The 12,904-nt window shown below is 37.8% G+C and overlaps 1 protein-coding gene across 1 annotated transcript in view; it reads left to right on the top strand.

Annotated features, from left to right (window-relative positions):
* Positions 1-2,360: 2,360 nt before the first annotated feature.
* The window catches only part of Enpep (glutamyl aminopeptidase), an 80,153-nt gene continuing 69,609 nt past the window's right edge, over positions 2,361-12,904 (top strand). The window contains exon 1 of the mRNA XM_005330096.5: positions 2,361-3,273. Coding sequence (XP_005330153.1) covers positions 2,618-3,273 — 656 coding nt within the window. The 5' untranslated portion in view covers positions 2,361-2,617. The remainder of the gene's footprint in view (positions 3,274-12,904) is intronic.

Below are 12,904 nucleotides of genomic sequence, written 5' to 3'. Positions count from 1 at the left end.
AGAGTAGGAGGGATGTTTTATAGCAAGTAGCCATTCTCAGTCATCATTAAGTGTATTCTACCCCAAAGGTCTATTTTCTTCTCTGCCCAGTCTATGCATAGAGTCTCATATTACTGTTTTTCTAGATGAGGTGGAGTTTGTATATGTTTGCTTATCTGATCATTCTAAAAAATGCTTCTAGTTTAATATAACTTCATATGTACCTTCTTCCAAACAGTTTTTCTCTTCATTTTTTCTTTCATTATGTTGAGGTAAATTTGATTCCTATTTTGCCTTTTATTTTTGAAACACACATATGATTTCCAGCCATTTTCCAGGGAGCTGATGGGTCCAAAAATATCTGACATCAAACATTTAGTGAAATGTCAATCTTCTCAACAAAAAGGGGGTTTGAGCTATCCCTCTCCTTGGTCTATACCCAAAGGACTTAAAAACAGCACACTATAGGACACACCACATCAATGTTTATAGCAGCACAATTCACAGTAGCTAAACTGTGGAACCAACATAGATTCCCTTCAATAGATGAATGGATAAAAAAAAAACATGGCATATATACACAATGGAGTATTACTCAGCTATAAAAGAGAATAAAATCATGGCATTTGCAGGTAATTGGATGGAGTTAGAGAAGATAATGCTAAGTGAAGTTAGCCAATCCCCCCAAACCAAATGATATAAGGAGGCTGATTCATAGTGGAACAGGGAGAGGGAACATGGGAGGAATAGACAAACTCTAGATAGGGCAGAGGGGTTGGAGGAGAAGAGAGAGGGCATAGGGTAATTAACAATGGCGGAATGTGATGATCATTGCTATCCAAAGTACAGGTATGAAGACACGAATTGGTGTGAATATACTATGTATACACTCAGATATGAAAAAATTGTGCTCTATATGTATAATAAGAATTGTAATGCATTCCACTGTCATATATAAATTTTTAAAAAGTAAAAAAAATGTTGGGGGGGAGCTCGAAGGGCTAACATTCAGAAAGTTGATTTGCTGAGTTTAAACATACGGCGATCTCAAAAAGTTTAGAATTGCTTCAGAATGTGAAATTAATGAATACAAGATAGATCTATAATTTACAAAACCATATCTCCTCCTTCTATTAATTCTTTTCCTCTTAGTAGTATTTCATGAGAAAATGCAAATATTAGAATATAGTAGACTATTTTGCCTTAAAGAGGTCATCCCACCCCCATTCGTTCCTTTGTTTAGTTTGTAACAGAATAGTTTAAAGCAACATTTCTTAGAGTGTGTTCCTTGGTGTTCCCTCACCAAAACACAAAAACACAAACAAAAAAAGCCCACGTGTTAACTAAATGTGGAAATTACCCTCATAGTGTTTCCTCTCAGAGTCTCACAATGTGTGTCACAATCTGGAGACTCTGAAAGAATGCAAGAAGGCAAAGAAGATTTTAACTTACTCTCTCAGGCAGGATTCTCTGTCCTGCCAGCGTATCTATTAATACTCATAGATTGTACTTTGGGAAATAATTGAGTTTCTCCCAGGTACTTAACCTTTGAATATTTCTCCTCTTTACAGAATAGAAGCAGTGTAATGTGGTAATTAAATGTACAGACTTTAGATACACACACCTGCATTCCAACCCCAATTTGCTGTTTACCAATTATGCTTCCTTCAACAATGACACCTCTTAAGATGTCAGTTTTACCATCTCTAAAAATGGTCATCCAAATAGCACCGATCTCATAGGGTTATTGGAAAAATTTCAACAACTTCTATAAATCACTTTGCATAGTGCCTGGCATATAAAAAGTTGTCAAGATTTGCATTATTATTTTTGTATTGTTACCATTCCAAAGGACTTGGGTGCCTCCATGTACAGCTACCCCTAAATATGGAAGTCATTGTGACTTGCCCGGACCCTCTGTCATCCAAATGCAATAGGTTTGCCTTACAGCTTAAAGAAGTGGTCTTTGGATTTATGAATTAACTCTAAGCCCCCAACGCTAAGGACTGTCCAGAGGGCAGAATTTGAATGTTCATATAATAGGAAGAAAAAGAATAGAAACAGTTTCTTTGGCAAGCGACCTGATAAAATAGTGAAATTCAAGAAGCCCTTCAATTAAGAGAGAGAATGTGAACACAACAGGAAGAAGACCTAGTGGCCAAGGTTGAGTTTTTCTCTGTAAGCACACCTCTTACCCAGAGGCTTTCTCTCTTGAAAGCTGCTGACAGAGCTTTGGGGGGGGGGGGGGAATCATTCTCCTTTGGCTGATAAGCGAAGTCCTGTTTTATGTTTAACTTGCTCCAGTGTGGGAGGGGTAGGGGTGGGGATGCGGTGTTTATAAGGGGAGCTGGGGCCATGTTCCTGTCATTCCCCGTCTGGGATTCAGCTCCTCTTCTGGAGTCCCCATCCCACCCCCCCTCGTTTCCGCCCTCACCCTGGAGTGGCTGGTGGGAACTTGAAGGGACTGGAAAAGACGCAAGAAAGCAAGAAAGCCAGAGGAAGAGGTGGGGTGAAAGTGAAAACAGGCTGCCAAGCCAGGGGACTCTCTCCAATTTAAGAAGGAAGTCAGCTGACGTTAGTTAAATTTAACATCCCTCTTATGTGTAACATTTGACTTCGGAAACAAAAAAAAAAAAAAATGAACTTTGCAGAGGGAGAGGGCTCTAAGAGATACTGCATTCAAACCAAACATGTGGCTATTATCTGTGCGGTGGTGGTGGCTGTGGGGTTAATAGTGGGACTCTCCGTGGGCTTGACCCGATCGTGTGACTCCACCGACGGCACAGCTCCGGCGCCATCCCACCTTCCTCCCCGGACTAGCCCTTCGGCCCTTCCTCCCACGGCCAGACCTTCAGAGCCCCCTCCCCAGGACCCCAGCGCCTGTCCTGCCAGCGAAGATGCAAGTGGAGGTTGGAAACATTTCAGACTGCCGGCCACCGTCAACCCCGTGCACTACGACCTGGAGGTGAAGCCCCTGATGGAGCAGGACACGTACACCGGCAGAGTGACCATCTCCATCAACGTGAGCGCGCCCACGCCTCACCTGTGGCTGCACCTGCGGGACACCTGGATCACCCGGCTCCCCGAGCTCAGGAAGCCCTCGGGGGAGCAGGTGAAGCTCAGGAGGTGCTTCGAGTATAAAAAGCAAGAGTATGTGGTGGTGGAGGCCGAAGAAGAGCTGGCCCCCGTCGGTGACAAAGGTCTCTACCTCCTGACCATGGAGTTCGCTGGCTGGCTGAACGGCTCCCTGGTGGGGTTTTACAGAACCACCTACGTGGAGAACGGGCAAGTCAAGTAATATTAAGTTTCGCTTTACTCCCCCTAAGCCCACAGATCTCCTTTCTAGTTCTTTTCTCTTTTTTTCACATTCTACGTTTTAGTTATTTTATTGGTCTGATCTTTATCTGCCGTCGTCGGTTTCAGTTCTCCAGTTCTCTCTGTTAACTCTGAGAAGCAAAACTTCTTGCCCTGCCTTACTTTAAAAACCTATCTTAAAATTTAATTGTAGTGAATGAAATGCCTGGAGCGGGGAGAAAAGCAGGGAGTCCTTCACTCAACCAGGAGGAATCATGATACACTGCATCCCATCCTTTATGTTTACACAGACTACTTTCAGATTTTAAAGTTTAGGAGTTCAGTAAATTTCACTAGTGATATTCTTGGGCCATTGGGCAGTGATTTTTATACTAAGCTTTTAAAGTGATGTTACACTACATCCTGAATGCTGTTCCCCATCCTTCATGTATCTAAGTGAGCAATCAGTAAATGTCAATGATTATTTTGTCCAGTATATCAAAGAGAGACGTTGAAAAACTGTATGAGATCCACAGAATTGTTTTTTTATATCTTCAGGAAGGAAGGATCATGTCTTTCTTGTATCCTATGGCCAGAATTGTTCTTCCTTCCTTCCTTCCTTCCTTCCTTCCTTCCTTCCTTCCTTCCTTCCTTCCTTCCTTCCTTCCTTCCTTCTTCTTCTTTCTTCTTTCATTTTTGGTATTAGGGATTGAACCCAGGGGTACTTAACCACTGAACCATTTCCCCAGCCCTTTTTATTTTTATTTTGAGACAAGGTCTTGCTAAGTTGCTGAGGCTGGCTTTGAACTTGAGATCTCTTGCCTTCGCCTCCCCAGAGGCTGGGATGTATACTACGTCTGTACATGCACTATGGGCCGGGCTTCTCATTCTTAAATATTTACAGGAATTAGATTTTAAAAATTGTGTAATATCCTGTTGTATGAAGGAACAGAAACTTTCCCCTAATTCCCTGATGTTGGGTATTTGAGTTGCTTCTAGTACTTCATTATTTGAAAAAAGTTAGAAAAGGGCATAGGTATACATATATTTTTATGTATATATCTGTTTATTTCCTTAGGTTAGGATATTATCCTAAAAATAAAAGTAGTAGTAGGCCAAATATGTCAAGAAACTTGAAATACTTAGTTTATTCATTAAATAAATAATACAAATTCATTACAGAGAACTTGTAAAACAGAGAAAATTATAAGAAAAAAATAAACATTCCCCGTAAATCACCCACGTATAGCCATTATTAGCCTTTAGCCAGATACTCTGTCTTTTTTCTGCACACAGATAAACATGGTGTTATTGTATTGCATGGTGGTATTGTGTAACATAATTTTTCACTATATCATCAATACTTTAATACGTCATTTGTATTCATCCACAAATGGAATATTTGATAGGCCATTGGATAATACTAATGTAATTTTTCAACTTTTCTACTAAATGTGGGTAAGCTGCTCCTATTTAACACAATGAACAGTTAGTAAGTTATATATAAACATTTTCTAATATTTCTATTAAAAATTCCTAGGAAATCGACCAAAATTATGTCCCAAATTACATTCTCATCAGTGATATGTGAACAGGTCTGTTTCTCTGAACCTCACCAACAATATGATGGTTTTTTTAATTGTTTGCCAATTTCATAGAGGAAAAGGCTTAAAATTCTGAAGAATATCCACCTTAAAGAGATTGTAAAACTTCATTAGTGTAAAGTGAAAATAAGCCAAAACTTTTAAATCATTATCACTAAACTTTTTAAACTGCTTTTTAGTTTAAAAATGTGTGAAGATAATAGAAATCTTATCTGAGGGAAGCCATCAAAATATTTATAGAATAAATAAGATAGAATTTCATATAAGAAAGGTTCAAAAATATGGAACAAGTTTCCATTAATAAATTTCTGTCACATAATTTATAAGTTTAAAAAAGCATTTATACTCAAATGTGATTTTCACTCTGGCTCTTTGTGTTATTTTTCTGTACCAGTTAATTTTACCAAAGTAGATATACTTGAGAGCTGCTCACTCTGAAACTCAGCCGACTTAGTTTTTGGTTGGCAAATCCTAGATGAGGAAGGACAGGGCTTGGCTAGATTCTCGAGGAGGCTTAGTCTCCTGAGTTTGCCTGTTTTCATTAGTAGCAGTTGCAGTTGAAACTCTCACATTACACAGATGCTGCCAGTTCCGTATTGCACACACAGCTCTGGAGGATTCTGGCATCTACTCAATAATCTCATTTAGGCTAAATGGAATACTTTTTTTGTTTTTCTTATGATGAAATATTTCAGGCACTTGAGAAAAGTGCATTTATGTTTTGTTTTGTTTGTTTTGTTTTTTTTCAAGCCTGTGAGTAACATCTTGACAATGTAGTTAGTCCCTAGTGGTTCTCATCCCCTGAGTCCATATAAGGACTTTCAAGGTAAGGTCACAGGGCAGCACCATTCTGTCATACTCTTCAGTGAACTTTGTCTTATGTGATGTTCATACAATTTTAAATATTACCATACTGTTTCATTTTAAGTATGCAGTCAAAGTATATTTTTATTTATTCAATACATAAAAATTGGACAGGTTTATGGTGTGTTTTTGATGCATATATTCATTGTGTAACGTTCCCCTAAGAGTGAGCAATCTGTCTCCACAACCATTTATCATTTTATGGTGGTGAAAACATTCAAAATCCTTTCATCCAGCTTTTATGAACTGTATTATACATAATCTATAGTTACCATATTGGGCAATAGTGTCCTGGAACGTCTTGTTATAACTGTAGCTTAGTATAACTGTAGCTTAGTACCATGACCAGCTTTTCTGCATCCCAGCTCTCTCAACTACCATCACAGCCTCTGGTAACCACCATTCTACCCTCAACATCTAGGAGAAGTATTTTAGATTCCACATATGAGTGAGATCCTCCTGAATTTGACTTTCTGTGCCTGTCAGTTCACATAATGTCCTCGGTTTCAATCACGTTGCCTCAAATGACAGGATTTCATCCTTTTGCAGGGGGAATAGTATTCTGTTATGTATGTATATCATGTTTTCTTTGCCATTCATCAGTTGACGGATACTCAGGCTGATTCCATGTTTTGGCTATTGTGACTAATGCTTCAATTAATGTAGAAGTACAGATATCCCTTTGACATATCAATTTCATTTTCAAATTCTATTTCCTGACCTTTCTACCTTAACATCAAATTTAATTCTGGGGTTGAGTATCAGTTTGGGATATCAATCTGTGACAGTCTCAATGCATTCTAAGCATAATTGCACTCAGTAGTAACCAAAATTACTTGATTTCTGCAAACACAACCAGGACCTGAATTTCACAAAGAGGAGATGAGACAACAATCCATGATTCTTTTTCTCAAGATTGAGAGATGGAAAAAAATAAGTGGAACCACTGTAGAATTCCTTAGTGATAATAATAATATCCACATTGTCTTAATAGTAACAGAGAGGCTGAGAAACGTTGCATCACTTTTCCTTTCTTTCCCACTTCTTCCTACTCTCTAGACTGTTACTTAAGAGTCTAAGAAATACCACTTAACTGTAACCTTTGGAATATTTCCCTCCCTACATTCTTCCCCTCCACTTGTACTCACTGTGTTATATAGGGTTTCCTGTTGTCTTCTTCCCAAAAAGTTTCCTTCTACTTAAATCTCCAAAGTATGTATTTTCTTCTCTCAAACACTCAGCATTTCCTTCTCAGTATTTGAATTACTCTTGCACAGAATTTCCCAAGGGATATTCTATAGCATCTGGTTGTAAGGAATCTTAGTAGATATTGCCAGAAAAGAATCAAGGGAGGGATTCTGTGGCCAAATCAACCAAAGAAATAATATTACATACATAATTTGGTTTGTTTTTTAATTGTGGGACTTTTTGGAAACTTTCATTTGATAATGTCCATTATGAATCTTTGACAGACTGCCATAGTACACAGTTCCCACACTGTGACTGTGGAATCTCCAGTGGAGTTCCTAAGAAGAGACGGTTGTTCTCCTATTTCCCACCTAGTACATAGCGAACACTCAAATGTCATTGAATGACTACATGGGAACGTTTTCATTCAGGTCCCCATGTGACTGGTGTTTCCCTACACATGCCGAGACATTGAAATTGAAATTGACAAAGCTGCAGCCCACTTCCCATTGATGAGTTCCACTTTCACTGGTGAAATCTTCTCACTTAGGGTGGAAAATTAGCCTTGGCTCCTTATCTCCCCATGCTATGGAATGGAAGAGCAGTTTGTCAAATCTTTGTTTGACTTTGGAATGCAATCTTCATACTTTTGTGACTGAGAATCATTAGAATTGACAGAAAGTACAAGAAGAATTTAAAAGAGGAGCAGGTCGTTTCTAATTTGGGTTTTTCAAGGTGGTCCTTCATAACATTGGGAGGATTTCAACTGAGTTTTGATAAATGGGATTTTAATAGGCAGAAGGAGATGAGAAGATAAAAGCAGGTGGATGCCAAGTCAGAAACTCATAACGGGGGTAAGAACATTAGTTTGTGGTCTCCGATTGGAAGAAGCTAGCTACGGATAACTCTGGGAAACACGCAGGGAAGAAAAAGAAGGCTAGCTATGACAGAGACTGTGAAGGAGGAATTAACTGGTAACTCTTTGGATGTAGATGGAGAAGGAAAGAGATAAATCAACATCTAAGTATATGGGAAGTACTGAAAAGAGATGAGCATCAATCAGATAGTGGTTTTAGGATAGAGAGAAAAGGACACAATAGAGAAAGTAGAGGGAAGGTAGTCAAGATTCCCAGATCCACTGACTGTAGAGAAGGGCTAATGTTATGGGTCTCAGATGCCTGAGGTATGTGAACTGAGTGATGGCTCTTGCCTTTAGTTGATATTGCAAATGGAAGAAAAAAAAAAGAACGGGTTTAGGAAGGAAGGCCAACTTCAGTGTTAGGCCTGCTGGAGACCTGTCAGACATCTGAGAAGGTACGACTAGTGAGCACTTGAATAAATATATCTGAAGTTTGTAATGAGATTTAGGCTCCGAGTGGAAGCATCAGTGAGATGCTCACAGTCAAGTGTGTGGGGCAGGTGGTATATTCTCATGCACAGAGGTGTATACTCAAGCATGTGCAGTTTTGATCTTAAAATTTTCACTGTACTCAGCTTATTCTTATATTCTTAGACTGATGTCATGCAACAGTCTGCCCATTATCAGTAAAGAATTAGATTTGGGGAGAGGTTTTGTTTACTTGTTTAAAGAGGTTTCATAATTTCCTTTTGGAAGTGAGGAAATAACAGAAAAAGATTTTTACTTGACTTTGAATATCCAAGGTCAAGCAATAAAAAAACCAAGCAATTGGAAATTAAATTATTAACTGGTTTATTCAGACCACCATAAAACTACACTGAAGACTGAAATCTAGATGAGCCATCCTGCACTGACTGATGAGGTTCCCTACACAATTCTGGAACCCTTTACTTAGTCTGCATAGACATTTGGCATCAGAAGCCCTTTGCTTAAGGATTTCATCTGGACTTGGTAGTTATTTTGCTGGACTTGGTAGTTATTTTGCTGGTTCAAGTTATTAAATTGCTGAACATAGCCTGAGAGTGTTCACTGGAAAAAAAGTGGTTTTTTCCTCATAAAAAGTAGTTTATGAGATGATCAGGTAGGTTTTGTTTGTTTGTTTGTTTTTTAAAGTTGATTCAGAGTGAATTGGGCTGTGACTTGGATCTCTTCCTCAGCTTTCTCCAGAGTCACCTTGATCTAATGTGTTTTGAAAAGTCAGAAGGATGTTATTCCTGTGGATGAATTAATAAGTTACAAGGAATTTCTTTTTAACATGCTAGGTCTAGCAATTGACTTAATGTGACACAGCAAGGCCCCTATGGAGAAGGGTTTCACAGCAGCACATTGGACTGGCATGATAGCTATTCAGGACATACCCAAGAGTCACTTCCAAATGTATTATGCTATTAGTCAGACTTTTCCATTAATTTGTTTAATAGTTCATTAGATTTTTAAAAGAAGAAGTTTGAATCACTGAATCAAACCTCCCCAGAGAAGTTGTGTTCTGCAATTGCTTTACATTGCTATCTCATATACCTTGCCTTCAAGTTTGCATAATATTTTTAAAAATTTAGTCATGTTTATTGAATTTGACTATATTAATAGAGGCTTTTAGGTTATTTAGTCATCCATGAGAAAAATAAGGGATTACCATTTTTAAAAATGGTTTATTACCTATAATATTTACATACAAGTTATTTTGTTCTAATATATCAAATGAATAAATTATAAATACTTTAGATTATGTAAAGTGCTATATCAGAAAGCATAGTTAGCATTATAGATTTTTAGGAAATACAATGAGGTGTGTCCTAAACCTATCATGTAAATTTCAAGGGAGTTTCAAATATATTACTACCTATATTCTTCCCCTTCCTATGTCCCCCTAACCTTGTGAAGAGGCTAGACAGGCTCTGGTGACTAGGTTTTACAGTTTGAGGACACTAAAAGTTGGAAGGTTTTGTGACTTGCTTAAAAATCACACTTAAGGGATCAAAGTAAGATTAGAATTTAAGAATTTTTAGTTTTAGAAGAGGGCTTTACCCTAAAATCATATGATCCTGCACTTTAACAAAGAAAAAAAATACCCATTTTGTGGCCCTGCTGGTTGATGAATGTCACTTTGCCTGCACTGATGTAAATCCAGGTCACTGTGAAGGAGTTGGACTTGCTGTGATTTGCTGGGAAGACCACCAAGACGAACCAAGCCAGATCTGCCCCAGGTCCATGTGCAAGCTCAGGAATACTCTGATTTCAGAAGGCAGGCTTTGCCTATTATCAAGCAGAACCTCCTTTAAAGAGAGAACACTAAAGGACTGAGAAGCCTTCTCTCTCTTGGGTCCTTAGGAGTTTATCTAGCATCTACCCAAGGACAAAATAGAGTATTTGGAAACCTGCAAAATGGCTGTTATTTGGAAAATGATCCACTCCCTCCCTACTTTCCCTCCCACCTGAAGTCCCCCACCCTTTCCCAAATTAGTTAGCTGACTTATTGATTAAGGTGAAGCATTTTTACAGGGAGTGACTTTTCTTTTTCCTCTGCTTCTGGAAAAAAAAAATCAGATTCCAGAATTCAGAAGAACAAAAGCAACTGACTTATCATAGGGTTGGAGCTTGGTGGATCACTGTACGCAACTTAACACTCTGGGAAAGTGTACAAGTTTTTATTCTGATGCATTTGCACTCAATATAATCTATAAGATGTTAGGAACTTCAGTTTACCAAACTGTTAACACCACACAACTCATCAATAATTATTCTACTGCAGAATAAATAATTTAACCCAGATTCAGAAGTCATTTACATCTTGTCCCTTTTCTTCTCTCTCTCCTTTTATCTCCCTCTTTTTCCTTCCCCACTTTCCCTCCTCTGTTCCCTCCCTCCCTTTCTTTCTCTGTCCACCTGCTCTCCCTTTGGAGAATACAGTGAGGGCTCTCTCCCTTTCTCTTTTAATATCTGTATATTTATTAAGTACAGTGGTATCCTCTAACATTATCACAGTACAGTTACCAAAATCAGGAAAATTAACATTGATACAATACAATTATCTAATCCATGGTCCATAATCAAATTTCCACCCAGTTATGTTCTAATTGATTTTTTTTTCTGGTCCGGAATGCAATCTTGACTCATGCATTGCATTTTTGTACTCCTTGAAACCAGGACAGTCCCTTAGCCCTTCTTTATCATTCTCAGTGTCAATATTTTTGAAGAGCATAGGCATTGTTTGGAGAATATCACTTAATTTTAGATCATCTGACTCTTAGGATTTAAAAATTCAAGTTAAACACATCAGGAATATCACTGTATTCCTTTAGGAAATCACATCAGGAGACTGTTGATTATACTATTATTTGTGATGCTACTTTTAATCACTCGCTCAACATGGAATCCAACAGTGATGACTGCCATTCGGACTGGAGTCTGTTGTAAAGTTACAATTTCTCCTTGATAAGTAATTTTCTGAAGATTCTTTGAAACTATGCAAATATCCCTCATCAAACTTTTACCTACTTATTTGAACATCCACTGATGATTTTATTTTCTTCTTTTTCTTCTCTTTCCATGTTTTCTTTTTTTTTTTTTTACTGGTGCATTATAGTTGTACATAATGGTGGAATTTGTTGTTACATATATGTACGTGCACACAATATAACAATATAATTTGGCCAATATCATTCCCCAGTATTTCCTGAATCCATCCCTCCCTGCAGTTACTTTCCTTTACTGATCTCCCTTTGGTTTTCAAAATACCTTCCACAACATCACTTCTTTTTATCCATTTTCCTCTCCAGTTTCCATGTGTAAGAGAAACCATATACTCTTTGACCTTATGAGTTTGGCTTATTTTACTTAACATAATGGCCTCAAGTTCCATCCATTTTCCTACAAATTACATAGTCACATAATTTCATTTTTCTTTATGGCTGAATAAAACTCCATTGTATACATTTTCTTTATTCATTCATCCATTGATGGACACCTAGAGTGGTTCTGTAATTTGGGTCTTATGAATTGTGCTGTTGTAAGCATGGACATGCACATGTCACTATAGTATGATGACTTTACTTTTTCAGGGTAAATACCAAGGAGTGCTATAGCTGTGTCATACCGTGGTTCCACGCCTATTCTTTTGAAGAACTCCCATGCTGATTTCCATATGGTCGTACTATTTTTACGACCCCAAAATAGTATAAAAGTGTTCCTTTTTCTCTGCCTCCTTACCAGCATCTTATTATTGTTTGTGTTCTTGATGACTGCCATTCTGATTGGAGTGAGATGAAATTTACCGCTGATGATTTTGTAAGACCATTATTCCTACTAAAATTATGAGTTTGCAAACTAAGAAAGAGCTTTCCTTCCTCCCTATTTATTTATTTGTTTTGAAAATCAGAATAAGGATTCATGGATTCATGAATTCCCTTATTTATTTTGATGTTCCAGTTCTCCCAAGTTTGTCCAGTGGTGCTCACGTCAAGCAGGCTCTTGTGTCCTTTCAACTTGTTCCCATGATTCTTTGAATATTTCCTGACTTTTTGGCACAGTTAGATATTCCAAGATCATCTTGGAATTTTCCTGACCCAGCACCAGAATAAGCCATTTCTCCAAGGAGCCCTGGTTTCTTTCAGTAGAGAATGATATTTTAAAGTCATCTGGGAACTAATTGTGCTCATTACTTCAAGCCTGTCATTGTTTCCAGTCTTGCTCAGTAGATAAAGCAAGGGCATATATGTCTCTGTATTTATGTATCATCTGCTTTTTATACTTCTATTTAAAATCATTGAAATCACAATGAAACCTGTCATTACAATTCAGCCCCACAGAGTGCAGTTTAGTGTTCCCTTTACAAATCTATAACTCCCTTACCCAACAGTGAGGAATCTACTAAGCTAAGGAAGCTAAGGAAGCCCTATCATAAAGATTATCTTCAATTTTTTTTTTCATTTGCCTGCTTAGGAAATGGAGAAGGATGTTTTCCAAATTGCTAACACATACCGTTGCAAAAATACAAATGTACTTCATCGTGTTTAACATTTATTTATACTTATTTTAGATAAAATACATTGAAATGTAC

Source organism: Ictidomys tridecemlineatus, chromosome 9 (genome assembly GCF_052094955.1).
Source record: "Ictidomys tridecemlineatus isolate mIctTri1 chromosome 9, mIctTri1.hap1, whole genome shotgun sequence".
NCBI lineage: Eukaryota > Metazoa > Chordata > Mammalia > Rodentia > Sciuridae > Ictidomys > Ictidomys tridecemlineatus.
The sequence above is the reverse complement of the archived record's forward strand: the minus strand, read 5'-3'. Positions and strand labels throughout refer to the sequence as shown.